Source organism: Chelonia mydas, chromosome 20, assembly GCF_015237465.2.
Source record: "Chelonia mydas isolate rCheMyd1 chromosome 20, rCheMyd1.pri.v2, whole genome shotgun sequence".
Lineage (NCBI taxonomy): Eukaryota > Metazoa > Chordata > Testudines > Cheloniidae > Chelonia > Chelonia mydas.
The window spans coordinates 509,544-536,784 of NC_051260.2; the positions used below are offsets into that span (position 1 = coordinate 509,544).

A 27,241-nucleotide genomic window follows, 5' to 3' on the forward strand; every position below is an offset into this window, starting at 1 on the left:
CATTAAATAGGGCATTGAGGCCTTGCCTAGTCAGCTGGGGTGTTACTGTCTCCTTGTCCAAGCATCCCTCTCTCCTGGGCCCCCCTAAATTGCTCTGCAGTATGGTTTTGTCCTGTCTGCTGCACTCTGGGCTTTGTGCATGGCTTGTGAAGTGTGATCTTCTAGCATGGAATGAGCTATAGAGATTTCTCTTGTACGGACGCTCCCCGGGTTACGCAAGACCCGATTTACGCAAATCCGCACTTACAGAAAAAGTTCCGTAAGCTAGAAAGAGGAGGGTTTTTTTTTTTTTTTGTTTTTGTTTTTGCGTAACGGTCAGGTATACGTTTCCGATGTACGCAAAATTCGAGTTATGCAAGGCGTTCCAGAACGGTTGCTTAAGTCAGGGAGCGTCTGTATGCACATTTATCTGCAGTAGTAATTCTTGTGCAATGTAATCCTGCTCAGTCTTTTGATACCATAGCATAATAGCGATGGTGCTGATAGCTCTTGAAAATAGAGCGGTGGTCAGCCTGGGCTGAGAAGGGGACTTCTTGTATTACACCTGGGTAGAGCAGCCAGTTATAAATAAAGGTTCGTACTCTGGCAGGTCTTTTGGAGCTTATTTCTACAGGCTCCCTCTGGTCTGTGTTGAGCCTGTAGCAAAGGTAGCTCTTTTTTCACATCTTAGAAATGGACACAACTGAGCATGGCATTCCCTCTTCTACCAGGAACAATAGTTTATTTTTATATTGTATCCTTTTAGTGGGAGCGGTACAGAAGGCTTTATGATGAAAGATAGAATTGTGTGAGAGAGATGGACACACTGTACAATCCTGGTACACAGATTCCTCTACGAACGGAGGAAGAGCTATGTAGCAGAGAGGTAAAAGGAGAGAGTTAGAGATTTAAACTGGGGAAGGAGCAAGTAGCCTTAGAACAGGCTGGATAAATGTTCCAGGGATGGAAAAATGGAAAGAGGCAGCAATGTAGAGGAGGGATTGTCTGTCAGCTAAACGAAAGAGTCATGAGAACTGGGTTCCTCGTTCTGCCACTGATTTGCAGTGTGTGGCCTTGGGCAAGTCATTTCCCCTGTCAGTCAGCTTCTCCATCTGTAAAATGCGGATAATGCTAACATGCATGTTTGAGTTTGTAAAGTGCCTTGGAATGCTTTGCTTGCAGTTGCTATATATATAGAAAACCAAAGTACTATGAGGATAGAATGGGGAGGGGAAGCTGAGAGGCATTTCTTTTCTAGAAAGGAGAAACAATTTTGTCTCCCAGGACTAGACCTTAGCATCAGTGCAGCAACCTGCCCATCAGAGCTGCTCTTCCAGAAGTTGGGGACTGCAATGATCATCTTCTGTTTATATAGCACTGCTCCTCCGGAAGGCTCTGAAAGTGCTGTTCTAATTGCACACGGGAATTGCCTAAGCCACCTCTGCGTGAAATGTGACAGCTGTTCTCCGAGTAAGTCCCCAAGAGCTCAATATACAGGTGAATCAGTAGTGTTTAAAGCAGTTGTACAGAGTTCAAGGTGGGTCCCTGCTACCTCAATACATCCTGCCCCAGGCAGTCCTAGGCAGCATCACTCTTCATGACTCACTAAGCCAGTTAATGTTTGAATATACTTTGAACATGCCCAATGCGATATACTGTTAAATAAGCAGGAATGAAAGGGTCTCTTGGTATGTTGACTGTTCCAGGGAGTCACCATCATGAAGGAGAGAGGCTGTGTTTGATTCCCTGTGATATCCTTCTCGACCTCTGTGCAGGGTGCAGATTCAAAGTCATTTAACTTTATCTGTGCATGGAGAAACCTGTGAAAAGGAAAAAGGCAGCTAGGCTAGGGCAACTGGCTGGTTATGTAAAACCTTTAAGACACTTGTTCAAGCCTAAAGGAAACTCGTGATCTAAAGGCTAGATTGTCGGGCTCAACAGGTAGTGATCAAACGCTCCATGTCTAGTTGGCAGCCGGTATCAAGTGGAGTACCCCAAGGGTCAGTCCTCGGGCTGGTTTTGTTCAATATCTTCATAAATGATCTGGAGGCTGGTGTGGATTGCACCCTCAGCAAGTTTGCAGATGACACTAAACTGGGAGGAGAGGTAGATACGCTCGAGGATAGGGATAGGATACAGAGGGACCTAGACAAAGTAGAGGATTGGACCAAAAGAAATCTGAGGTTCAACAAGGACAAGTGCAGAGTCCTGCACTTAGGACGGAAGAATCCCATGCACCGCTACAGACTAGGGACCGAATGGCTCGGCAGCAGTTCTGCAGAAAAGGACCAAGGGGTTACAGTGGATGAGAAGCTGGATATGAGTCAACAGTGTGCCATTGTTGCCAAGAAGGCTAACTGCATTTTGGTCTGTATAAGTAAGAGCATTGCCAGCAGATTGAGGGACGTGATTATTCCCCTGTATTCGGCATTGGTGAGGCCTCATCTGGAGTACTGTGTCCAGTTTTGGGCTCCACACTACAAGAAGGATGTGGAAAAATTGGGAAGAGTCCAGCGAAGGGCAACAAAAATGATTAGGGGGCCGGAGCACATGATTTATGAGGAGAGGCTGAGGGAACTGGGGATGTTTAGTCTGCGGAAGAGAAGAATGAGGGGGGATTTGATAGCTGCTTTCGACTACCTGAAAGGGGTTCGAAAGAGGATGGATCTAGACTATTCTCTGTGGTAGCAGATGACAGAACAAGGAGTAATGGTCTCAAGTTGCAGTGGGGGAGGTTTAGGTTGGATATTAGGAAAAACTTTTTCACTAGGAGAGTGGTGAAGCACTGGAATGGGTTAACTAGGGAGGTGTTGGAATCTCCTTCCTTTGAGGTTTTTAAGGTCAGGCTTGACAAAGCCTTGGCTGGGATGATTTAGTTGGGGATTGGTCCTGCTTTGAGCAGGGGGTTGGACTAGATGAGCTCCTGAGGTTCCTTTCAACCCTGATAGTCTATGAAACCTGTGCCCATTGTAGGTACTAGCACAGCCCCAGGTGCTTTCTTGGCCCTGTAAAAAAGAAGATGAAGGCAGTCATATGGAAATTATTGCACACTTTTGTGTCAGTCTAGATTAAATCTACAGGCCTTGGTTGCTGCTGCTGTGTTTGAGTGGTCAGATCTTGGGCTCAGTTTTCAGTATCTTCATCTTCCAGGGCTCTTAGTTGGGCACTTCCTCCAGTACTAAACTCTAAGTCAAAAATAAAGCACCAGGAAAGTTGTTTATTAAGTCTGTGGGAAGGTGCACAAAACCACTCTGTCTTCACTGATCTCTGGAGTACTGTCTCTGTCCCCTGCTTCCTTACTGTGGTTAAATACATCTATTATGTTTATATACACAGAAATCATTAACTGAAACTGGGCCCCAAATTAAGATACTGTACAAACTTTTACAAAATCAAAGACTAACGAAAATGTTTAATGACTTAATTCCAATGGAAAATGGTTTTAAAAGAAATAATTCTCTACAGTGTCTAACGCACCATTGCAACACTAAGAATCTGAAAATGAGATTAAAAATAGAGAAGTGGCGTTGGCTTCACTGACTTCCATTGTTCAAGTTCAGTGGTGTATAGGATAAGAACTGCCATACAGGGTCAGACCAAAGGTCCATTTAGCCCAGTATCCTGTCTTCCGACAGTGGCCAGTGCCGGGCGCCTCAGCGGGAATGAACAGAACAGGTAATCATCAAGTGATCCATCCCCTTTCGCCCATTCTAAGCTTTGGCAAACAGAGGCTAGAGTCACCATCCCTGCCCATCCTGGCTAATAGCCATTAATGGATCTATCCTGTATGAATTTATCTAGTTCTTTTTTAAACCTTGTTATAGTCTTGGTCTTCACAACATCCTCTGGCAAAGAGTTCCACAGGTTGATTGTGTGTTGTGTGAAGAAGTACTTCCTTTTGTTTGTTTTAAACCCGCTGCCTATTAATTTCATTTGGTGATGCTTAGTTCTTGTATTATGAGAAGGGGTAAATAACCCTTCCTTATTTACTTTCTCCACATCAGTCTTGATTTTATAGACCTGCATCTCATCCCCCCCCTTAATCGTCTCTTTTCCAAGCTGAAAAGCCCCAGTCTTATTAATCTCTCCTATATGGAAGCTGTTGGATACCCCTTAATAATTTTTGTTGCCCTTTCCTGAACCTTTTCCAATTCCAATATATCTTTTTTGAGATGGGGCGACCACATCTGCACTCCTAGTCAAAATGTGGACATACTATGGATTTATATAGGGGCAATATGATATTTTTTGTCTTATCTATCCCTTTCATAATGATTCCCAACATTGTTTGCGTTTTTTTGACTGCTGCTGTACATTGAGTGGATGTTTTCAGAGAACTATTCATAATGACTCCAGGCTCTCTTTCTTGACTGGGAACTACTACTTTAGACCCCATCATTTTGTATTTATAGTTGGGATTATGTTTTCCAATGTGTATTACCTTGCATTTATCCACATTGAATTTCATCTGCCATTTTGTTGTCCCGTCACCCAGTTTTGTGAGATCCCTTTGTAGCTCTTTGCAGTCTGCTTTGGACTTAACTGTCTTGAGTAGTTTTGTATCATCTGCAAATTCTGCCACCTCACTGTTTATCCCTTTTTCCAGATCATTTATGAATATGTTGAATAGGGCTGGGCCCAGTACAGACCCCTGGGGGACACCACTATTTAACTCTCTCCATTCTGAAAATTGACCATTTATTCCTACCCTTTGTTTCCTTTTAACCAGTTACCAATCCATGAGAGCACCATCCGTCTTATCTCATGACAGTTTACTTTGCTTAAGAGCCTTTGGTACGGGACCTTGTCAAAGGCTTTCTGAAAATTTAAGTACACTACATCCACTGAATCCCCCTTGTCCACGTGCTTGTTGACCCCCCTCAAAGAATTCTAGTAGATTGGTGAGGCATGATTTCCCTTTACATAAGGCATAAATTATTAAAAAGGTGGATAATGTTGCCCAGCTTTCTAAAGTGCTCTAAGATCTGTGGATGAAAGTGCCAGATTATTGCTGTTAAAGCAAGGTGACACCTTCTTTTTCTTGTATGGGATAAATGGGGTGGGGTGCATTGTTTTGTTTCCTTTGTGTATGTGTATCTCCTATTGGGGGGAGAGTTATAGGACTATCTTAATAAATAGGTTAAACTACTGAGCGTTATGTAAGTAAGCAAACTGCTTAATGACAGATAAGGCAGGTGGTATTTTGTGAACCAAAGTTTAACAGAAGAAACTATTTTATACAAAGTGAACAAAAGTGCTCTGCCAACACTATATTAAGTAAAGCAAAGAGATACAAACTACAAAGTGCAGTAGTGATCTCTGTCTGGCACGTGCTGGGGCCTGAAGTAGATTGGGTAGTGAATGATTTGTCCATTGCTAAGGAGGGCTGCTCCTCAAGCCCTGGTGGAGTGATTTGGGGAAGGAGAGGAGATATAGGTAGTAATTCTCTGCTGCTGATTACTAACAGGGGCACCAAGAGAAAAGAAAAATGAGGAAGCAGGTAAAATAAAGCACCAGTGTCTCTGTTACGCAGAGGGAATTCTCAGGTGTCCTCTAGTTTGTTTAAAAAAAAAAAAGAAAAAAAGCACGGCCATTTATGCAGAATGCTGCGAGCGATGCGCATGAAACTTCCAAGGATTTCTCTAACCCTACAGAACGACGTTTGCCTGGTTATTAAATGCATGTCATTGCTTGCTCTCCGCGTTGAGCTGAAGTGAGAGTTCTGTGGGAAGCTGCTAGCAGTTTGACCTTTGAAATGGAGTGCAGTGTCACTTGGCTTGGACAAGAGTGTGTGGAGCATCGGAGACTACTGCAACTTTGTGTGTATAGTGTCTTGTTGCAGAAGCCCTTTTTAGGTAAGTGTGTAACTTGGCTCTTGTAGTACTGTATTAGGGGAAACCTTTGTTAGCATAAAGTAATCCCAGTTCATACAACAAATGATGCATTGTTGTGGAGGACTCAGTTGCAGCCTGGTTGTCCTCGGGTATGGTTAGAGTTGTTCCTTTTTGGGGTGGAGAAATGACCAGACAGTATGAATTGTACTAGAGCTGTTGACTTCTGCAATATTTGGGAACATGCTTAAAACATGTTTAAATCCTGTATACTCTGCAAGATTGAATCTTGCATTAACCATTGTATAGGATTACCATGCAATCACTGGGCAAAAATTAATGTAAACTGGTGGGACCTTGCACTATGGCTCCTGTAGTGAGAAACTATAACTTGTAGATTACATTTCCACTTTAGGGCCCATCTGTGCTGGTTTCTTACTGTATTTGTAATATGGACAGATGCACACATGGTCTATGTCCATGCACAATGCTGTTAACATGAATTCCAGCTCTCTGGGCATGGTACTACAATTATTAGGTTGGAACCAGGTTCCACATTGGTTCTGCCATGAAGATGTAACCACCAAACATCCTAACTCCAGCTTCCATGTGAAAATTGCTCTCTTCTTTGCCCTTGGAGAGGCAGCTGAGGTGGGATAGAACATCTGCTGAGGTTTTCCCAGAAGGCACTGATACAAAACATTGTGCAAGGTTGTAGTTGTGGGCAGGCCGAGGTGGTTTTGTCGTTGAGAAAAGCCGCACTGCGAATGTGCTGCACCGTATTGGCTAAGAGCGTCTGAACATAATTCTAAATGGAATACAGTTTATTATTTGTGCTATGGTAGTACGTAGTTCTGGATCAGGGCCCTGTTGTGTAAGATGTAGCACAGGGCTGTATAAAGAGGGATTCCTGTAATAATTAGGAGCCTCTTAAGTGGCTTGTTCAATCTGAAGGCAGCATAAACCCATGACCATCCTCCTCATTCTGCCTCTTCCAGAACTTTAGTTAAATTGCAGGCTTCCAATATGGATTTTACTTCTCTAATTTATCTCTCTTGGCAGAGTGTCTCATCTTTAATTAATGCTGTCAAAACTTCCTTAAATCCCCCTAAAAATTGTCTAGAGCGGTCTCTAGTATTTCAGATTACTGTAAAAAGACCATTTAAAAACATCTGTAGTTGAAAGCAAGCCCTGTAGTTTATATAGTAATGTATGAAGACGATCGAAGCATCTCCCTGTCAGTATCTATTACACTGATAACACTAGTTTTATAAACATAGTAACAGGTTTCAGAGTAACAGCCGTGTTAGTCTGTATTCGCAAAAAGAAAAGGAGTACTTGTGGCACCTTAGAGACTAACCAGTTTATTTGAGCATAAGCTTTCGTGAGCTACAGCTCACTTCATCGGATGCATACTGTGGAAAGTGTAGAAGATCTTTTTATACACACAAAGCATGAAAAAATACCTCCCCCCACCCCACTCTCCTGCTGGTAATAGCTTATCTAAAGTGATCACTCTCCTTACAATGACAGGTTTCAGAGTAACAGCCGTGTTAGTCTGTATTCGTAAAAAGAAAAGGAGTACTTGTGGCACCTTAGAGACTAACCAGTTTATTTGAGCATGAGCTTTCGTGAGCTACAGCTCACTTCATCGGATGCATCCGATGAAGTGAGCTGTAGCTCACGAAAGCTCATGCTCAAATAAACTGCTCACTTCATCGGATGCATCCGATGAAGTGAGCTGTAGCTCACGAAAGCTCATGCTCAAATAAACTGGTTAGTCTCTAAGGTGCCACAAGTACTCCTTTTCTTTTTTCTCTTTACAATGTGTATGATAATCAAGTTGGGCCATTTCCAGCACAAATCCAGGTTTTCTCTCCCCCCACTATATTCCTCTATATTCTGTAGATCAGGGCTCCAGAGGAGACCGCAGACTTGCAGTAGTCAGATAAAAGGAGATGAAGGCCTGGAAGAGAGTTTCAGTAGACATTGAAATGAGTCATTGTTGGACAAGATCATCAATCCAGTTGCTGCTGTAGGAAGGATATTCCCTGTACCACCTGTTTCTCCTGGAAGCATTTTTCCAGAACTTTGTGCCCGGTTATTTTTACTTGATGGTTGCCAGATACTCTGCCTTCAGCAAAGGCAACAGATATGCCTCTCGTATACAAACAAGGAGAGTTGATACCTTGTTCATCAAGCTCTGGCTGAGTGACTTAATGACTGAGTAGGCTCATGTCAGTAATGTTTTATCTTGAGTGTAAATAACCTTAAACATAGCTTGTTTCTCTTCACTTGTCTATTGTGTTTTCTGATTGGGGGTGTAAATATTTTCCCAGAAGGCTTTTGGTTCAGTAAGTACCTTCGGTGTGCCATCCTTCTTATTGCTATGCTCTCAGTTGCATGATAAGATAATGGTTTAATTAATCAGTGCAAAATTACTGCGGTAATCTTATCAGAGTACCTGTGACTAAGGCTTTGTTAGTCACAGCTAGTGCTGGAGTGTCAGATTCTGTCACTCTGTTTCTGGGCAGTTTTGATGCAGGTTGGAATCCAGTTTATGGCAGACCCCAAGAATGACAGTGAGGCCCTTGGCTCCTCCATCAATTTACATCTTTTATGCTCCTACGTTTTAATTCATTCTGCATAAATAGGGCTTAATTAACAGTTAAAAATCATAACAGATTTGCTATGACAAATGCACAGTTCTCCCTTACACACTCCCAATTTTATATGGATAACTTAAAAGAATTCCTGCTAATCCAAGTAATAAAAACTGGAGTTCATCATGATTAATGTTGTTACAATTAAATACCAACAGGAAATGTGGGTATGAAGATTAGACCGTTGTGAGGTAAGATATTGTAAGAAGAAATTGCGCAGTAACAGTAACTCAAACCACCCCTGCATTAATTCCTTTATATAAGGAAGTGCAAGTGTGATTTTTGTGGCCAATACGGTGTCTAGTCACTGCCGTTGACTAATTAAAAGGTTTCCTTTGGAGTTTTCAGTTGTCGTAAATTGATAAGTCATTTCAGGTGTTGGTTTAGCCTTGTACCAGCCAAGCTTCGTAGTTATAACTTCGGGATTCTCCTGGAAGCAAATGGGAGGACAGTTAAAAATAAAATGTAGCAGTAGTGTTAGTAATGCAATTTCAAAAACAAAATTTCCGTGATGGAAGCATAAAGTTCAGCTCAGTCAAGGCACAAATACATCCGTCTGTCTTGATGAGCTGAAGAAAAGTATTCACTTGGATATTTTAAGGAAAAGAAGAAAATGCATCCTACTTCTGTGTCTGCAAAAAAGCCCAGTACACTTGTAACCAGAATGATGGAAATGCCCTTGATGGAAAATGGGACTTTGAAAACATGGATCCATACCGCATACGCGCCCAGGTTTTTCAGCTTGTAATACTAAATATTGGTGCTAAGCCTGTTCTGTGGTGTTTGCCTTTCTGGCTGCTCCAGTTTTCATTAGCTGGTGTTACAACAATTAGCCATTGGAGAATGGATTTTGCAACAGTTTTCCAGCAACCTATACTGCCATATTTTTTTTTCCTATTTATTCCCAATAGTATCTAGAATGTTTGTAGGTAAAAATGCATGCATGTGTGTGAAAAACCTTTCATCTCTTGCTTTGGGCACTACACGGACCTTGAGTTTCCTGTGCGTTTCTGCGAGCCTAATCATTTCTGAGAAAATATGAATTTTTAATTTAGGCTTTTTAAAGCTTTTAACATGTTTGGCAGGCTGTTCCTTCCTCCGTTGTGGTGGTGTATGTGAGGACAGCTTGGAGTGAACACAGCTTAACTTAGTCTCTGGCATGGGATTTTATTTATTTTATTTTGATTTACAATGGATGTAACTTTTAAGAAGTCTATCTTGGGCTCTACGTGCCTTTGCCATGAGTTAATCATAAAATAAAACCAGCAGCTTTGTGCTCCAGAGACTAACCAAGTAGAGATCAATTCAGACCCAAACAAGACCCCTTTTTGTCCACAAATAACAGTTCATATCATGCCCTTCCCTCACCAAAAGCCTTGGTAAATAGAAGGCATTGGGCCCTGGAGGTCAACAGATTTGTGTCTGTTTTGGGGGGGAGGGAGGGAAGAGGGAGAGGAAGCAGTTTTCAAAGAAGCTGTATTGCCAGCCACTTCTCTGTCCCGTGCTTGCAGTGCAGCAGCAGAGGCAGACACCCTAAGTCTGGGAAAGCTTTGCCTTTGATCAAATCAATTCACACTTGATTTAAATCTCCAGTAAGGACCACGTGGATCTCAGAAGCTCTGTAAGCATGCGTATGAGAACGATTGCTGCTGCAGATCTTTCAGTATACATGATGCAATTAGCTTTCGTATGTCTGGGACTAAACTATGCTGGTTTATTTATATTGCTATTTTTTAGCAGTGTTATAAGTAATAAAGTGTATTCTGATCCTTAAGTTTTTCATAAAATTGTCTTCCTGAAGATTACAGCTGTTTGCACCAAAATGCCATAAATATTTACTAGCTGTGGAAGGAAAGAAAGAGTTCCCATTCTTCCACAATAAAGGTGCATGTCTTAGCTCAGATGGAAAACACAGAACAACAATGGGACAGAGCCATTTCAATTAGTTGTCTTTAAAATAGATTTAAATACAGGGAGTAATTAGGGAAAATTCTTGAGGACTGATCGAGCAAATACTTACTGTCGTGAGTAGGCCCATTGCCTTCTATTGGACAGCTTGCAGTAGTAAGTGTTACACCCAGGTAGTAAGTTCAGGATCAGACCCTGAATTTGAGAAGTTTATACCTTTCATTCAGTTTGACTTTAACAGCCTGTCTTGTTCTAAGACACTCAAATATGCATCACCAGGTGTTTTGTAAAACCAGGCTACCACGGTGGCTTGCATGAATCAAGACGGCAACAAAGGGAAAGTGCACTCAATGTTTTGTTTCTGACAGAAGCCATGTTTGTTTTCCAACTGATGTTAGTTTTTAAATGAAGAGCATCTATGCTGGAGCAGTTGATACACTTTTTTAAAGCATTTGTTGTTAATTATATCTTGTGGTCCTTTAACAATGGATTTAGTAACAGGAGTTTCACTTACCTGGTGAAATAAAAAAGCATAACTTATGCTTTATTTTTATGATAAGTAAAAAGACTGTGTAACTTAAACTGAAAGGAGTTTTTTTCTGCTGTATTAAGGACCTGTGGGACTCAGTGTCAAAGAAACTCAGCAAAAACACCAAGATCAAATAGAGCATATTTGAAGCACAACTATATTTAAGAATCTGATAATCCAATAAAGCAATATTTACTTGCTGTCCTTATAGTGACCAAGTCCAAATGTAAAATCTGCTTCCTGGTCCATTGATGTGCGGTTGTTCTATGTAGTTAGAAGGTTGCTTAACACTGTCATATGTATTGCTTTTGTGTAAATCTCTTTTTCACCCTCTCCTGAGAAGGAGACAGTTTAGTTGGAACCTTCCCGAATTGAAGCTTCATGAGGTCTCTGCCAATGGGGCTGTTGGTTAGGCCTTGATCTTTATCATGCCAGTTGCTTGGCTTTTCCAGATGTGGTCCTTTCTTTGGACATCACTGGTCCATCAAGATAGTATCCTGTCCCGGGCAACATCTGATGCAACAAAGAAAAGTAACCTACCACGTGCTTCTCAGCTGTGCAGTTCTGAAAATTGAAGAACTTTATTATAGAAATACTGGTCCGTGTAGACCAGATCCTGGAGGGAGGAGTATGAGGAATTCAAATGAGGATGTTTCTGCAGCTGTTCTGCTATGTAAACTGCTTCAAAGCTTTTAGTCATTACTTTTTTAAACAAAGCAGAGACTGTCCCCATTAAAGTTTTGGCTGAATTGTCCTGTTGTCTTAGAATCATAGAATATCAGGGTTGGAAGGGACCTCAGGAGGTCATCTAGTCCAACCCCCTGATCAAAGCAGGACCGATCCCTGACTAAATCATCCCAGCCAGGGCTTTGTCAAGCCTGACCTTAAAAACTTCTAGGGAAGGAGATTCCACCACCTCCCTAGGTAACACATTCCAGTGTTTCACCACCCTCCTAGTGAAAAAGTTTTTCCTAATATCCAACCTAAATCTCCCCCACTGCAACTTGAGACCATTACTCCTTGTTCTGTCATCTGCTACCACTGAGAACAGTCTAGAGCCATCCTCTTTGGAACCCTCTTTCAGGTAGTTGAAAGCAGCTATCAAATCCCCCCTCACTCTTCTCTTCCGCAGACTAAACAATCCCAGTTCCCTCAGCCTCTCCTCATAAGTCATGTGTTCCAGTCCCCTAATCATTTTTGTTGCCCTCCGCTGGACTCTCTCCAATTTTTCCACATCCTTCTTGAAGTTTGGAGCCCAAAACTGGACACAGTACTCCAGATGAGGCCTCACCAGTGTCGAATAGAGGGGAACGATCACGTCCCTTGATCTGCTGGCTTTGCCCCTACTTATACACCCCAAAATGCCATTGGCCTTTTTGGGAACAAGGGCACACTGTTGACTCATATCCAACTTCTCGTCCATTGTAACCCCTAGGTCCTTTTTTGCAGAACCTCTGCCTAGCCACTCGGTCCCTAGTCTGTAGCAGGGCATTGGATTCTTTTGTCCTAAGTGCAGGACTCTGCACTTGTCCTTGTTGAACCTCATCAGATTTCTTTTGGCCCAATCCTCTAATTTGTCTAGATCCCTCTGTATCCTATCCCTACCCTCCAGCGTATCTACCACTCCTCAGCATCTGCAAACTTGCTGAGGGTGCAATCCACACCATCCTCCAGATCATTTATGAAGATATTGAACAAAACCGGCCCCAGGACTGACCCGTGGGGCACTCCACTTGATACTGGCTGCCAACTAAACATGGAGCCATTGATCACTACCTGTTGAGCCCGACAATCTAGCCAGCTTTCTATCCACCTTATAGTCCATTCATCCAGCCCATACTTCTTTAACTTGCTGGCAAGAATACTGTGGGAGACCGTGTCAAAAGCTTTGCTAAAGTCAAGGAACAACACGTCCACTGCTTTCCCTTCATCCACAGAGCCAGTTATCTCGTCATAGAAGGCAATTAGATTAGTCAGGCCTGACTTGCCCTTGGTGAATCCATGCTGACTGTTTCCTCTCCTCTAAGTGCTTCAGAATTGATTCCTTGAGGACCTGCTCCATGATTTTTCCAGGGACTGAGGTGAGGCTGACTGGCCTGTAGTTCCCAGGATCCTCCTCCTTCCCTTTTTTAAAGATGGGCGCTACATTAGCCTTTTTCCAGTCGTCCGGGACTTCCCCCGATCGCCACGAGTTTTCAGAGATAATGGCCAATGGCTCTGCAATCACATCCGCCAACTCCTTTAGTGCTCTCGGATGCAGCGCCTCCGGCCCCATGGACTTGTGCTCATCCAGCTTTTCTAAATAGTCCCGAACCACTTCTTTCTCCACAGAGGGCTGGTCACCACCTCCCCATGCTGTGCTGCCCAGTGCAGTAGTCTGGGAGCTGACCTTGTTCGTGAAGACAGACGCAAAACATTGAGTACATTAGCTTTTTCCACATCCTCTGTCACTAGGTGGCCTCCCTCATTCAGTAAGGGGCCCACAGTTTCCTTCACTTTCTTCTTGTTGCTAACATACCTGAAGAAACCCTTCTTGTTACTCTTAACATCTCTTGCTAGCTGCAACTCCAGGTGTGATTTGGCCTTCCTGATTTCACTCCTGCAAGCCCGAGCAATATTTTCATACTCCTCCCTGGTCATTTGTCCAATCTTCCACTTCTTGTAAGCTTCTTTTTTGTATTTAAGAGCAGCAATAAGAGATTCTTATTGAATCTCTCTGTCCCCAACTTCCTATTAATATTGCAGGAAGAAAGGTATGTTGGAATAATTTGATCTGTTGTTCACTCTTGTGCCCTGCATGACAAAGGGTATGTATTCTGTTTGATTTTTGGCTGGTGAAAAATAAACAGGATGTAAGTTATATTTTGCAGGTTTTGTCCATGTGAATTTTTTTAGGTTGAGAAGCTTGCTTTCAAAAATCATTAGGTTGACTTTTTAAAAGCTTGTAGTGTCATATTTTAAAGTGCATTCAGAACACTGTTCCATTGCAGGTGTTCTTTCTGCTAATTAATCTGCTGTCAAAAATTTAACAATCAAACTAATCCCTGTCTTTAAATGGGTGCAACTTTTTTGTACCCTTCTGTATATTTGTTTCTTCTATTGGCAAATTGCTGACACTGTATTCTCAAATAATTTTAACTGTAACTTCCCCAAACTGCTTCCCCTCTACCAGTAAGTGGACACTTCTCCTGAGAAGTCAGTGTCTTTAAATCACCCAAAGAGGCAATGTTGCTTCTTAGTATTGCAGACTACAGCAGGAAAAGCCAATATGCCCAAAGTAATAGTCGTGTTCCTTGTAGAATTTGTTAACCAGGAAATAAAACACACTTGTTTAGGTCTATATGTTTAGGTTCAGGGACCATTGGTGTTGGTGGAGAAAGGGTAATTGGTCCCATTCATCACAGTTGTGTGTCAGTGGTGACCTACTGATGGCAACAGAGGAGAAATTGATTCCCCCGGTGTCCTGTTAAGTGTGGGAGGCACAGGGATATCTAAACCAGACAAGCATTTATTCTGTGTATTAAAAGGGTAGGTTACTTCTATTCCAGGGCAGGCAAAATAAGAACTAATTGTAGCAACAGCTTTATTTAGGCTATTTTATTAAAGTATTTAAAAATTAGTGGAGACTTACTGCTTTTGCATCAGATGCAGAATCTTCCTGTGAAGTAACCATATGGCATTTCTTCTGTAGGTAGCATAGCCCCGTGTGAAGATCTGGAATGTGAACCCAGGAACACATGTCAGTGGGCAGATCCACACTATGACCTTGTTACATTTTAACTTGTTTTGTCGCTTAAGGAAGGCTGAGTAGTTTCCTGTAACAGTAATGTTCCTCGTCTAATGAAGAACCAATGCGTACTTTACATGCCTAGGTCATCGCTACTAAACTGTATAACGAAATTAACTCGCTTATTTCTGCCTCTCCTACTTCCTGTTGTGGGCATTGTCATTATTAGGTTATTAGTAAGGTGTGTTTCAGACTCTCTTTCAGTTGGATGGCGTGTCATGCAGGAAATGCGTTGACTAGCATGTGCTTTCACTTTTGCATCCAAGATGTGTCTATTAGTTTGTAGGGTTTAAGGCACTGGGAACTGGTGTACATATGGTAAGTGTACATATTGTAAGGCTGTGCATTGATCCTGACCTAGAGAAGTTTGGGGATTTGTTTTGTTGGCTTTTTTAAAATATTGATCTTGGATTAGCTATTGCAAAATATCAGGGTGGACAAGGGTAGATACAGTTGCCTGCTTCCAAGATATCTTTTGGCTTTTGAGTAAAGTCTTGGTATTGTCTGTTGATTGGATTTAACAGTTGTGGTCAATCTTACATGCTTTAATTGTGCTGAAAACTCAGATTTTTTAAAAGAAACAAGCCAGCATACATATGATTCCATAAAGCCACAATGGAAGGTTAGCAGATACCGTAAATAGACCCCACCCCTTGGAAAAAATTTCAGTGCTTGACTCAAAACCGCATAAATTAGAAACTCTCCTCCCCAGTCTTAACATAGAAGAACCATCAACATGTCAGTTTCACCAGCCCTCACTCAGCATGACTGAGTGTGACTAAGCTCCAGTGTATCCAGTTTCAGGGCTTGCTACATCATCTCTCAGATGTCATTTCCCAGGCACTTTCCCTTTGTGGGGGTTGTGTCAGTGGGCACAGGGTGAACGGGACAGGGTTTTAATATGCTTTTTTGTTATCAAAATTAATTGTATCTGCCCCTTGAGCAATGAAGACTCTTGTTTACAATGGGTCTAAATAAAGTAGAGAAACAGTAAGGATAAAAACAAGGGGAGGGAGGCAAATCCATAAAGTAAACTGCGGTGGTTTTTTCCCAAATTGTGCCCAGCTTCCAGTGATTTGCAAAAGGGACAAAGGTACATTCAGTCTTGTATTAAGTAAATGTAGTAATGAGAGTAATGCACTTTTAAAATTGCGTTTCTATGCATTTCTCATGATTTCTGTTTCAAACAGCTTTTTTCTTAGAAAATGTATCCTGCAGGCCCTATGTGGGGCCTGGGACATAAGTGCAGAATTTTGATCCGCTGGGGGGAGGGGCTCCGCCCAGGCCCTGCTCCCACTCCACCCTTTCACCCAAGGCCCCACTCCCGCCCCCTCCCCGCCCAGTTCCGCCCCATCCCCCGAGCATGCTGTGCCCTCGCTCCTCCCTCTCCCCCCCAGCGCCTCCAGATGCTGGGAAACAGCTGATCGGTGCTGGGAGGCAGGGGGAGGTGCTGATCAGTGGAGCCTCCTGGTGAGCCGGAGGTGCTGGGACGTGGGGGAGGTTGGTAGGGGGGTTCCTCCTCCTCCCCCCCCCCATGTGCCGGCTCACCTCTCCACCTGCCTCCTCATGGAGCACGGGGCTCCCCAGAGCGCAAGGCCCCATTTGCTGTACCCTAGGGACAGCCCGGCCTGCAGTTCAGTGTCTGTGTGCTAGGTCTACAACCCACAGCTAAATTACTGAGCAATGTGTAGTTCTTTTAATGTTTACTGATATCATTTATCTTGCAGCTTAAAGGCCTTCACAAAACAAGGCTCCTGCCGCATCCTGACATACAGCATTTAAACAAAGTGCTCCTGAAACTTTGAGACTTTGACTCTTCTCCAGTGTTCCAAAAAAGGCCCAGAACAAAAGTCCTTCCTCTCGTGATCTTCTTGTAAAGAACAGGGTAGCTGACAGAATAATAGGGTTTTTTTAGCTTTGTTGGTTACGTGCCAGTATGGTTTCCTTAGCAGTGAAATTCCTCAAGAAGCAGTGGTTGCTGATGTAAACATCACTGAAAGCTTAATACTGGCTGCCCTGAGCACTGAGCCTGAAATCTGCTTCTTGTGAATACTGTATGCTCACGCTGCGTTATGTGATGCATTGGGGCATATTGGATTATTTTTTCTCCTGCTTGTTTGATTTAAACCAAACTTACACTTTTTAGTGACTAAAAGTATGATCAGTACTTTGTACGCTAAATAGAAATACATGATCCATGCCCGGAAGCGATTGCAGAAATAAGGGACCAGTCCTATAGCGTCCTATGCAGCTACTACCAAGCATCCCATTGACTTCAGTGGGGTTCTGTGTCGATGCAGGGAACTGCATTAGCAGGTCTGCCTGCAGGACTGGGGGCTAATTGTGGACTGACTTGATGGCAGAGAGGTGAGAGGTTGGTGTGGTAACGTAGTTATCCATTAGGCCTGCACTCATCTTGGTGGTTAAGTTTCAAAAACAATTATTCACGTCTTATGGATACTGTGAAAGTGGGGGCGAGGTTTAAGGAGGCATTTGAATGAGGGAGAGTAGTGGCTTATGGGATCAGAATTGGGACAATATTCCATTGTGTGTGAGTGAGAGAGAGAGACCATGGTGCTGGTTTCGGGAGCAGTAAACACACAATGCCCTAAAACTGGCATTGTTGGCTGAAAGAGTGAGATCAAGTACATCTGGCTTCAAGTACATCAAGTATATTTGCCTTCAAATTTCCTAGAAACTCAAACTATTTGCAAAACCTCCTCTTTGCACAATGCCTGTTTGCCATTGTCTGGTGTCTTATATTTGTCCAGATCAGACAGTGAGCTGCCCAGGCCAGTGACAAGATGTCTGTCAGGTAACGTGTACTTGTCACTTAGGGTATGTCTACATTGCAGTTGAAGGTGTTACTGCAGCTTGGGTAGAATACCTGTGCTAGTTGTAATCTAGCTAGCTTGGGTACCAAGTCGTGGCAGTTTGGGCTGTACCAAGGTACCCTGGTATGAACTTGTGTTCCCAGCTCATGCTGAAGCCTGTGTTGCCATGGGTGCATTGCTGTTTTTAGCCACGCTGGCTAATTAGGTATGTCTGTGAACTGCAGTCACACCTCCAATTGTCGTGTAGACATACACTGGCAACGTACTGAGGGTAACAGGGTCACATTTAATGATTCCTGTTTTTGAGGTAGTAACTGTGTCTAAACAAGCTCTGAGACAGAAGTGATAGGGGAGATGTGTGCTTTTCAAATAATGTAATTTGCTAGTCCTTCCTGAGCAGTGAGAGGGTAGGGATCCACAGTGTTTCACTCCATGAGGTGAAGGTGGATGAGATGATGAGGTGTCTGTTAGTTGTGTTCTTAACAGCAGGCTGATCCGAAGGCTGTAGCAAATAGGAGTGGGATGCTTTGAATACTATATAGTTACTGAGATTGCAAGGCATCATTATCCCAGTGCTTAAAACAGGGGACTGGGAGTCAAGACTCCTCGATAGTATTCCCAACTCCAGAGGGACTTGTCAAAGAACACCTTGACTATGTCTACACTCGGATAAAAGACCTGCGGCATGGCCACGGTTTGCCTGGGACAGCTGACTCTGTCTGCGGGGCTGTAAAATTGAAGTGTAGATGTTCGGGCACGGGCTGGAGTCCAGGCTCTGAGACCTTGTGAGGGGTAGGGTCTCAGAGCGCAGGCTCCAGCCTGAGCCTGAACATCTACACTTCAATTTTATAGCCCTCTGCATGAGTCCTGCAAGCCTGAGTCAGTTGACCTGGGCTCTGAGACTCAGTGCCGCGGGTGTTTTATCAGAGTATAGACGTAGCCCATGAGTCAGCAGCTGAATCAGGAATAAAACCCAGGACTTCTGTCTCGCAATTCCATGTTTAGTCTGCTAAACCATGGATTCTCCATCAGACTTGTGTTCAGGATACGTAATACAAAGAATCTCCTCCCGCCCCCATCATATTTTAAACAGTAAGATCGTCACAGTTTGGTGTTTTCTCCTCAGTGTTAGCTGTGCCTGAAACCCAGGTCCCTCTGGGGATGGCGATCGGCTTTGTGGACTGACATGATGGATGCGTTTGTACAGTGCCTGGTGCAATGTGGTCCTGGCCCATGACTGCGGCTCCCTGGACTGAGCTTAGTACAAATATCAATTGAATTCCTCTTTTGACAGGGGGAGAACTTAAACCCCTCCTGGATACAATATACTGAAGAATACTGAATATCGGTCTTCTGACAGTTAGAACTGGCAGGACCACCTCGGGCAGTGGTGAATGTAAAGTGCACTTTGTCGCCCATCCCCTCACACAGTCTCACCCCACCACCATACCCCTGAACCCCTGGGGTATGGTGCCAAAGTCTGCTTTCCCTTTTCTCGCAGTAACTTAATCTCTTCTGCCACGATGCCTTAATTTCACAATCTGGATATTGCATAATGTGATCATACTTGTTGCACTTGCCTCTCCGCTTTGGAAGAGTTATTATTTTAAAATCTCCAGCAGTTATCTGTAATTATAATTCCTTAATTATTTTATGGAATGAACATCAGTTGCCATTCCCTTTTTATTAGCTAGCAAGGACTGGTGGCCTCAGACACTGAAGCATTGGTTCTTAGTTAGTTATTCTGCCTTATTAGCCATCTCCCAGTCAGAAAAAGCAGGAGGGAGGTGAGTCCCCAGGGGTAGATGGGTTCATTCTGAGCTGCTCTGCCTCACCCTGCACTCCTGGCACTTTTCCCAAGACACCCAAGGCACATTCTGGATGCTAGTAACATGTCTAATGAGGAGTGCACTGCCAGCTGAATGCAGGATGTGCAAACAAGGCTTTTTTGCCCCAAATTTTCCACTGTTGTTTCTACCAGTTCAGCTCCACCATTGGTAGCTACAGTGGGGAAACTCGTGTAGACCATGGCTCAGGTGATTGCCAGTATTTTAAATCCCCTGTTGTCTAACTCTGTTCAGAGCAGATTTAAAAGACACTGGGCTTAAAATACGCAGTAGCTGTTGGTGCCTGTTGACGCAAGAGCTCCCATCAGTGGAGCTGAACCAGCAGAAGCAACAATGGGACAACAGAGGCCTAGGGGCTATCTACACAGGAGTTAATGTGGAGTAAACTAGGGTGTGATTTAAAGTGCACTAGCTATTCTGCACTAACTCCCTCAGTGGACACACTTACTGCATGATGAAAGTGCCTTTGTGTGCTTTAGCTTAATACACTTCAAAGTATGCTACTTTAAACGACTTGGAGAGCATTTTTAATGTATAGCTTGTTTCAATAGTAGTATTGGATTGAATACTTCCTTCTCTATTGATTGGTGGATAACATTTTTAATTTCTCTGACACTTAAACTAACAAAAATAATTGCACATTTAATGTGTTCTCTTATGCTTTGAAATAGTCTCAATTTTCTGTCCACCAAGCATGCTTCTTCAAATAGTTCATTAAATGAACTTCTTGCTTGAAATCCTCCTATAAAGATCTCCCTGGCTATCTTCTCCCTGTAGTTTCCCATGTCTTGTACTGTTCGCCTGCATGAGACTGGGTGCTCTGCAGGGCAGAAACCATGCTTGGTGACTGAAAAGCACCATATAAAGGTACAGTATTCCCTAAATGTATTCACTTTTGTTTTTCACCAATATCGTCTTTTTGTTACCGCTGTATTGATTTTGTAATTTATCATTGCTGATAAATCTGTTTTCACTCTGGGCCAACCAGTGAAACTTACCAACTTCATCCATACCTACAAGTCACCATTATTGTGGTCCCTCCCTCACTGTATAGTTAGAACCCCTGTGGAATTTTTGTGGCTTTCACTGCTTGTCCTCATTATGATACAATCTAACTGCAATAAGGGCATCCCCTAAGGTTACCAGCATCTGCTTCCTCCAATTGGAATTCCATCATCATCTTATGAAAAGCAGTACTTTTTCACTATAAAGATACAGCAGATATGATGACATAATGTAGCATTGTCAAGCTCTTCCTGATAGTTTAAAACCCATTCTGTTATGTTGCTAGGTCGGACTGCTCCTTTCTGAGCATGGTAGAGAGATCAGGAAGATTGAACACGTGTGGGGAAACTAATTTCTTAGAGTGGTCCAGAATCTAGTTCCACACCCCGTCTTTTAATATTGGCACTAAAGTGCATTTGTTTGTTCTTTTGCATTTTCAATAAATATTCTAAGAATAAGGTGAGTGTCTCCTTTCCTTTTCTAATAGCTAGCCTGTAGTTTGTTTGTTCCTTCAGCTACTCCTGTTTTCTTTCTGTGCCACGAGGAGCACAACTTTTATAAGAATAGCATAATTGTTCAATGAGTTTCACAGTTTAAGGGGATACAAAATTAGGGGGCAGATCCTACTTGAAGGTGGTAGGCACTTCGGCTTCCCCTAATTCTGCAGTTCTTAGCCTTTGTGCACTAGCGCTCTTGAATTTTAATTCACTGGCCTGGCAAAGACTTGAATTGCAACGAAAGCAGTTTGCACATCACAAGTAGATAAGACCCCATATTGGCAGCCTTTTACCAGGTGTTGTGCTAGGTGGAGCTGTGGCTTCAGAATTTTTTTTAAAAACAGTTTTCAGAAGGTTGAATCTGACACCCAAGTGACTTCATGTTGTCCAGGATTTGACAAGAATTCCTGACGTGAAACAGAGCTTCTCTTGTTTGCACTTGGCTTCCAAACAAATTAAGCTGAGAGACTGGGGAATGTAAAGCTGTGAAAAGGCAAACTTTCGGCACGTTTTTTGGGGGCCATTTATTTACTTAGGTCCTGGTTTGTGAGACTCTAAATATCAACCCTATGCACCTTTCAAGTATCAAATGGACTAGGAAAGATTAAACTTATGCCTAAAGGCACAGCAACCTAGGTGGTGATTGGGGGTGGGGGGAAGGGGAAGGATTTTCAGAGAGTGTGTGAGTTCTGATGTAATTGAGTAGGTAGGATTTTCATAGGAGCTGAAGAGAGTTGCTAGTAAGTAAATTTTGACAAGAGCCAACTGATCAATATCTGTCTTAAATCTCAAACCGGAAGAATAGAAATTCTGCGAGTGTTGCTGAGAGGTGAACTTAATGTAACTGGCATTATAAAACAATGCCTTGCTCTTTATATATTTGACTAAAGGAAACAAGCCTCTGGTAAACAAGATTTGTTTATTCACTTGAAAACAGAGTGAGGCTGCTGCAGAGCCCATGGGAGGGGTAAAATGGAGATCTGGAAGATTGTGTCTCTCCTAGAATGAGCAGCAAGTGATGATATTCCTAAGTCCTCTTAGTTTGTTTTGTTTAGCTGCCAGGAGACTGCTGCTGAGGAAATCCCCAACTTCCCCTAGAGTAAAGAACAATTCTGGACATTTGTGAAGGTATTTTTTTGGCCACCAGGCTCTGAATAAGTGGCAAGATCAGGGAAGGTAGAGGTTTGTTTGGACTACATACGAGCATTCCTTTAAAAAAACAAAAAAACCTAAATTCAATGGGGGTTTCCAGGAGTTGGTCACTGATCCTTCTTCCTCTCTTCTTGCCAAGTTACTGGTGGAATTTGGTAGGAATTTCTGAGAGTTGATTCAGTGCTGCGGATTTCATATGGGACTTGGTTTGCTACAATTTTCAGGATAATCATGCTATGAATATTAAAGTGCCCTAAAATAAGCATTTGCTTGTGCTGTAGAATGACTAGTCTGATTTTGATAGTTTGCTTTTAATATCTGTGAATGCGGAGAGGTTAAATGCTGTGTTTGTGCTGTCTCAGGCCGCCAGTTTCTTCTCATGCCCCTGTCTGTGACTCTGGAGTGATGTCCTTGGCTGAACAATCTGGATGGAAGTCTGTGACAACCACTTTGTTCCTTCTGTTAATTGGGAGGCAAGGGGGTATTGTGGAAGGGAGCAGATGTCGCACCTTTGTAGCTTGCCAAATGTATTCTTAGGGCTTGTTTTGTCTTTGATTACCTTGGCTTTTTGGTGCCACTGCTTTTGTCTCGTAACTCTCCAGTGTTTGCCACTATTGGATCATGCTTGGCTGATTCAGCTGTGGCTGAACAGCATTTTCCCTCTGTAAATATTGTAATTATCTCAAGAGATGTTCTGGTACCTCATCTGAGGGTACTGCCACTCTCTGCCCTGTGAGAGAAGGTGGAATGCCTGAGCTTCTGAACAGCATGTTTCCACATCTGGGTACTTTGCAGTGAGAAAAATCTTAGTTGCACAGTGTTTCAGGTTGGCTTTCTTTTGGTAGACGGGAGAATAAGTGCTGTGTAAGTTCTGTCTTCCACCAGTCTATCCCCTTGCTGAAGGGTCTCCAGATACTGATAACTGTTTTAGCTATTTGTAGCCTAGCAGGACTGAAAGGAGTTAAACTCCCAAGTTGCCTCCCTGTGGGTGATGAGCAGTTGGACAAATGTTGTGTCTGCCTCGGTCAGATTTCCTTTACAGAAGGGAAACAGAAGTCAAAAGCGACATCAGGTGTAATAGCCATTTAGAGTGCTGATAGGATGGGAGGAAGCCTTATTGCTGTTAATAAGGGCATTCCCCTTTCCACCCTAAAACATCAGGATACCTTGGGGGGGGGGGGGTTCCCATTCTCCCTTTCCAAATGTAGTTATCCTGCCCTCCTCTTCTAGCCACTTGGGTGGTAGAATCCAGGGCTTCTCAAAAAGCCTCCATCCATATTGCTTTTCATCGCTGGTTGGGGTTCGTATACTGTGATGTGGTCTGATCTCTCGCCATTGCATGGAGGGAGGGAGCATGAGTACTGCAATGGTCTCCCCAGACTCTCAGAAACAGCAGCTGCCATTCCCAAGCACAAAGCTATTCATAGTCCGAACCTTCTTCAATTCCAGTTGTCCAGTCTTTGGTAGAAGTCACACCTTGAATTGTGCACCTCAGGTGAAGAGCCTGTCCTCCAGTTCCCACTCCTTGGGTGCCTCACATTCTTGTTACATGGGCACCACCCTGACTTAGGCCCTGTGCACAGGGAAAGCATTATGTAAGAGCTCGGTGTTAATATGAATTTTCTGGAAGTTTCTTGCCAGGTCTAAGAAGCCTAGTGGCGAAAGCACTGAAACGGTATACTGCATTACCTCTCTCCCCAGGCAAGAGTTAACTCTTCCTATTCTTCTTCTCTTCACTTGGACCCTCCCCAGGCTTTCCAGGCTTTCAGCAGCTAACTCCTCAACTGTAGCCATATTACTGATAGAGTTAAATAATATTGCTAGTTTTGCTCTCGGAATATAAAAAATCAAATGCATACCAAGGATTTTTAGAAAGAATGCCAACTCTTTCTTACTTGCTGCGTTAGCTGCAATCAGCTTAAAAACCACAGGAGTGGCACAGTTTGGAATGCCAGCACAAAGGTAGGTTGAAGCAGGTCCCGTTGTGTCCTTTGCCCTGTGAAGACCGCTCTGAAGTCAACTTCAGCATTGGAACACCACGGAGTCTGTTGGAAGTTCTGCAAACGTGCCTGGTGGATCTGCAGAGCGCAGGCTACTAAACAAAGGACACCTTTGGCATCTGGCCTGTGTTGGAAACTTTAAAACACACTTCAGAGAGCTCTATTAATATTGCAAGTCCTAAACCCTGAAAGAGTGAGTGATAGAAGTCTCACAAAAGATGACAGCCATAGTCACTCCTTTGTTACTCTCTTCATAGGCTGATTTCTCTGGCTGTAGTACAGACCTTGTTTCCACAGGGTGAAATGTCAGCTGAGCTGTAGAATAGAAGAATTCAAGAACTTGATCAGGCTTCCATTTGAGTCAATTAAGAGAGGAGAAGCTAAACCGAGGGAAGAAACAACCTTGTCTAGAATTGAAGATGGATTACCTACTCCAATGGGAGACCGTCAGCAAAGGTGGTGTTTACTGTGAAGTGCTACAACTGCACTCCTGTTGCATTTCAAGTGTAGACAAGACCTTTTTCTTTTAATCTGGGGTGCAACCTCTTGAAGAAATACGTGTGCTTCAGTCACTCTGCGCCCTCCTGTAAATGGTACCATGAGGCACAAAAGTGTTTGATTTATCAGCAAGCCTTCAGACGACCAGCTGCTGTCGGGTAGTTGAGATGCTTGTAGCTCGTCTCCTTTCTTTTTAGCATTTTCATCAACTGTTTGACTAGAACCTTACTCATCCAGTGAGTTTTCTTGGAAACGTGTGAATTGAAAACCTTGCTCCTTTGTTATGCTGTAAATTCCGCCATTGTGAGAGTTATGAAATCCGGGTTTCCCACCACAATAGAGTGATATCCTTGTGTTTCTGTCCCACTGGATGTAGGCGTTCTTAAAGCATCATCAGAAATGAAGGATTTCTGGGGAGGGTGTGTGGGGTTTTGTGTGTTTTTTTTTTTTTTTTGGTTGGTTTGTTTTGCATACTGGTCTCTCTGCAACTTTGGGGGCAAACCCCATGTGCTTTAATTTCCTTGCATACTGCCTCTTCCACACACACACCTTTTTATGAGACTATTTAAATATTTGAAACAAACGTCAAAATTATTTTAATATTTTCATAATCATTGGGTTATTAAAGTTTAACCCACCCATATGTTCTTAGTGTGTAATTTTTTCCAGCATTACTAAGAAATGCTTCACTTTAAACACTTCATCCTGTTCTAACTTTTAAGGCCCCACAGTGTTTATCTAGCTTTAGTTATTTCTTGGCACTCTTATATCCTGTTTTAATGTATGTGAAGGTGAAAGCAACAAATATTCAGCATCTTCACAGAGGAAGAATGGTCTTGTAGGTAAGACACTGCATTTGGGACTTCCAGGAACTGAACCCAATCTTGTTTCTGCCACAGAGTTCCAGCTCTTCTCTATGCTTTAATTCCCAGCCATAAAGGAAAAATACTACTTCCTTTTCCCTACCCTTTGTCTTATCTATTTTGACTGTAAGGCCTTCAGGGCAGGGGGACTGTCTCTTACTTTGTTTGTATACAGCTCCCTGATCTGGGTTTGGCTTGAAGGTGCTAATAATACAAATTAAATTATAATGCCTCAGGAATAAACCAAAGGCCGAAGCCTGCATGTGTCAAAGGAGGAACAAAGAAAAATGCTGTGATTCCAAGGTCAGTCTGTATATCTCTCCTGTAGAGCTTCCTCAGGAAGTGTGAGCGAACTAACCAGGGTTGAGAAAAATAAAACCTAAAAGTTACCGTATGAACTCCAGTCAATACTGGTTTTTCGCTAAGAAAGGGTCTTGGGGGAAGGCAAAGCCTAGTAATTTAAAAAAAGATATCACGGGATTGCTTCTTGTTACACATGGATAAATTGCAGGGATGGTTTAATTGACTAGGTACCGATCTGAATAACTTGCCCGTGAGATCTCTCAAGGAAACTGACTTTTGAGAACATGGAACCTCCTCTCCTCCTGCAGTATGTTGTTTGCAAAATGATCTAGAGCTGTTTAAAACAGGTATGCTCTTATGGATAAGAACGTTACTGTCATAATGGTGCCTGCTCACAGGAGCTCTGTCACTTCCATTGGGAATCCCCATTTCCTGTAAGAAATTTGCTCTCAGCTGCAACCTGGCCTCAGTTTGAGCCTTGTTTTTGTTTTTTAAATCTCTAGGTGGTGGTGTTTTTAAAGTAGCACAAAGGAACCCAACCTTTCTGACTTATGCAATAAGCGCACTACAGAAAAATACTAAAAATTTGGAATCTGCAAAATTATATATATAGATATAGAATATATATGAAACCTGATATGAGAGGCACATGCTGTTTTGAGATATAAAAAAACCCAAGTGGTTAACATAAGTATTGGCTGCTTTGCAAACATAGGAACTTTCATACAGATGAGAATTTATGGAATAAAAGACAAATGGGGAATTCATTAAAATAATAACAAGTTCTTATATGGTGCTTTTCATACATAGCTCTTGAGGAGCACAATGAGGTCAAGTCACTTGCCCAGCACTCAATAGGCCCCTAGCAGACCGAGAAATTTTGCACTAGGCCACGCTGCCTAGTGTGAATCAGGTGCACATCTTTTAATCTTTATTGCGGGGGGGGGGGGGGTATTGAAATGATCAAAAATATTATTTTGTTGTGATAAATAAAATGAGCATTTGGTATTGTGTAGGTGACTATATAGATATTACACGTGTATATCTATATATAGATATTTTTAAACTGTCTTGGGAGACTGCGACTTTTGTAAAATGGAGGGTTCAATAATTAGGGTTGTTCCCCTCATTTCAGTAGAGAGAGCCAGGCACTTCTGCAGTCAAGTCGAGGAGAGAGCTGTGTGTGCTTCCTGAGGGATGGGAATTAGTCTACAGTTAGTGACATCTTGGAGCAAACTAGTCTGAGTTAACTGAGGCTCAGTAAATGAGGGTTGTATAATGGTTATTTAATGTCTCTGTATTTCCTTTATATTGGGAAGTCCGTTTCCTTTATCTTCTGTAGTTATACTGTAATTTTATTCATGTTTTTGGTAAGTGAACAGAATTTCTCTAACAGTTTACAGGTACCTTCGGTAATCCAGACATCCAATATAGGAGCTTGGGAGCTTTAATATAGTGGTTAAAGCTGAAGCAAAGGATGTTAACATACCTTGAGTTATTTCTAGTTAAACTAGAAATAATTACATTTTAAATCTAATTTTTCAA

At 42.7% G+C, this 27,241-nt stretch overlaps 1 protein-coding gene across 9 annotated transcripts in view; it reads left to right on the plus strand.

Annotated features, from left to right (window-relative positions):
* Window positions 1-27,241, plus strand: part of DIP2B (disco interacting protein 2 homolog B) — a 127,901-nt gene that overhangs the window by 19,890 nt on the left and 80,770 nt on the right. For 4 of the 9 annotated variants that reach the window (XM_043533179.1, XM_043533180.1, XM_043533182.1 and 1 more), the window contains exon 1: window positions 1,317-1,449. The exons of 4 other annotated variants lie outside the window; for them this stretch is intronic. In XM_043533179.1, coding sequence (XP_043389114.1) covers window positions 1,332-1,449 — 118 coding nt within the window. In that variant the 5' untranslated portion in view covers window positions 1,317-1,331. Of the gene's footprint in view, window positions 1-1,316; window positions 1,450-5,157; window positions 5,835-27,241 lie in introns of those variants that run through there. One more of the 9 variants, XM_037883751.2, reaches the window with a different exon arrangement.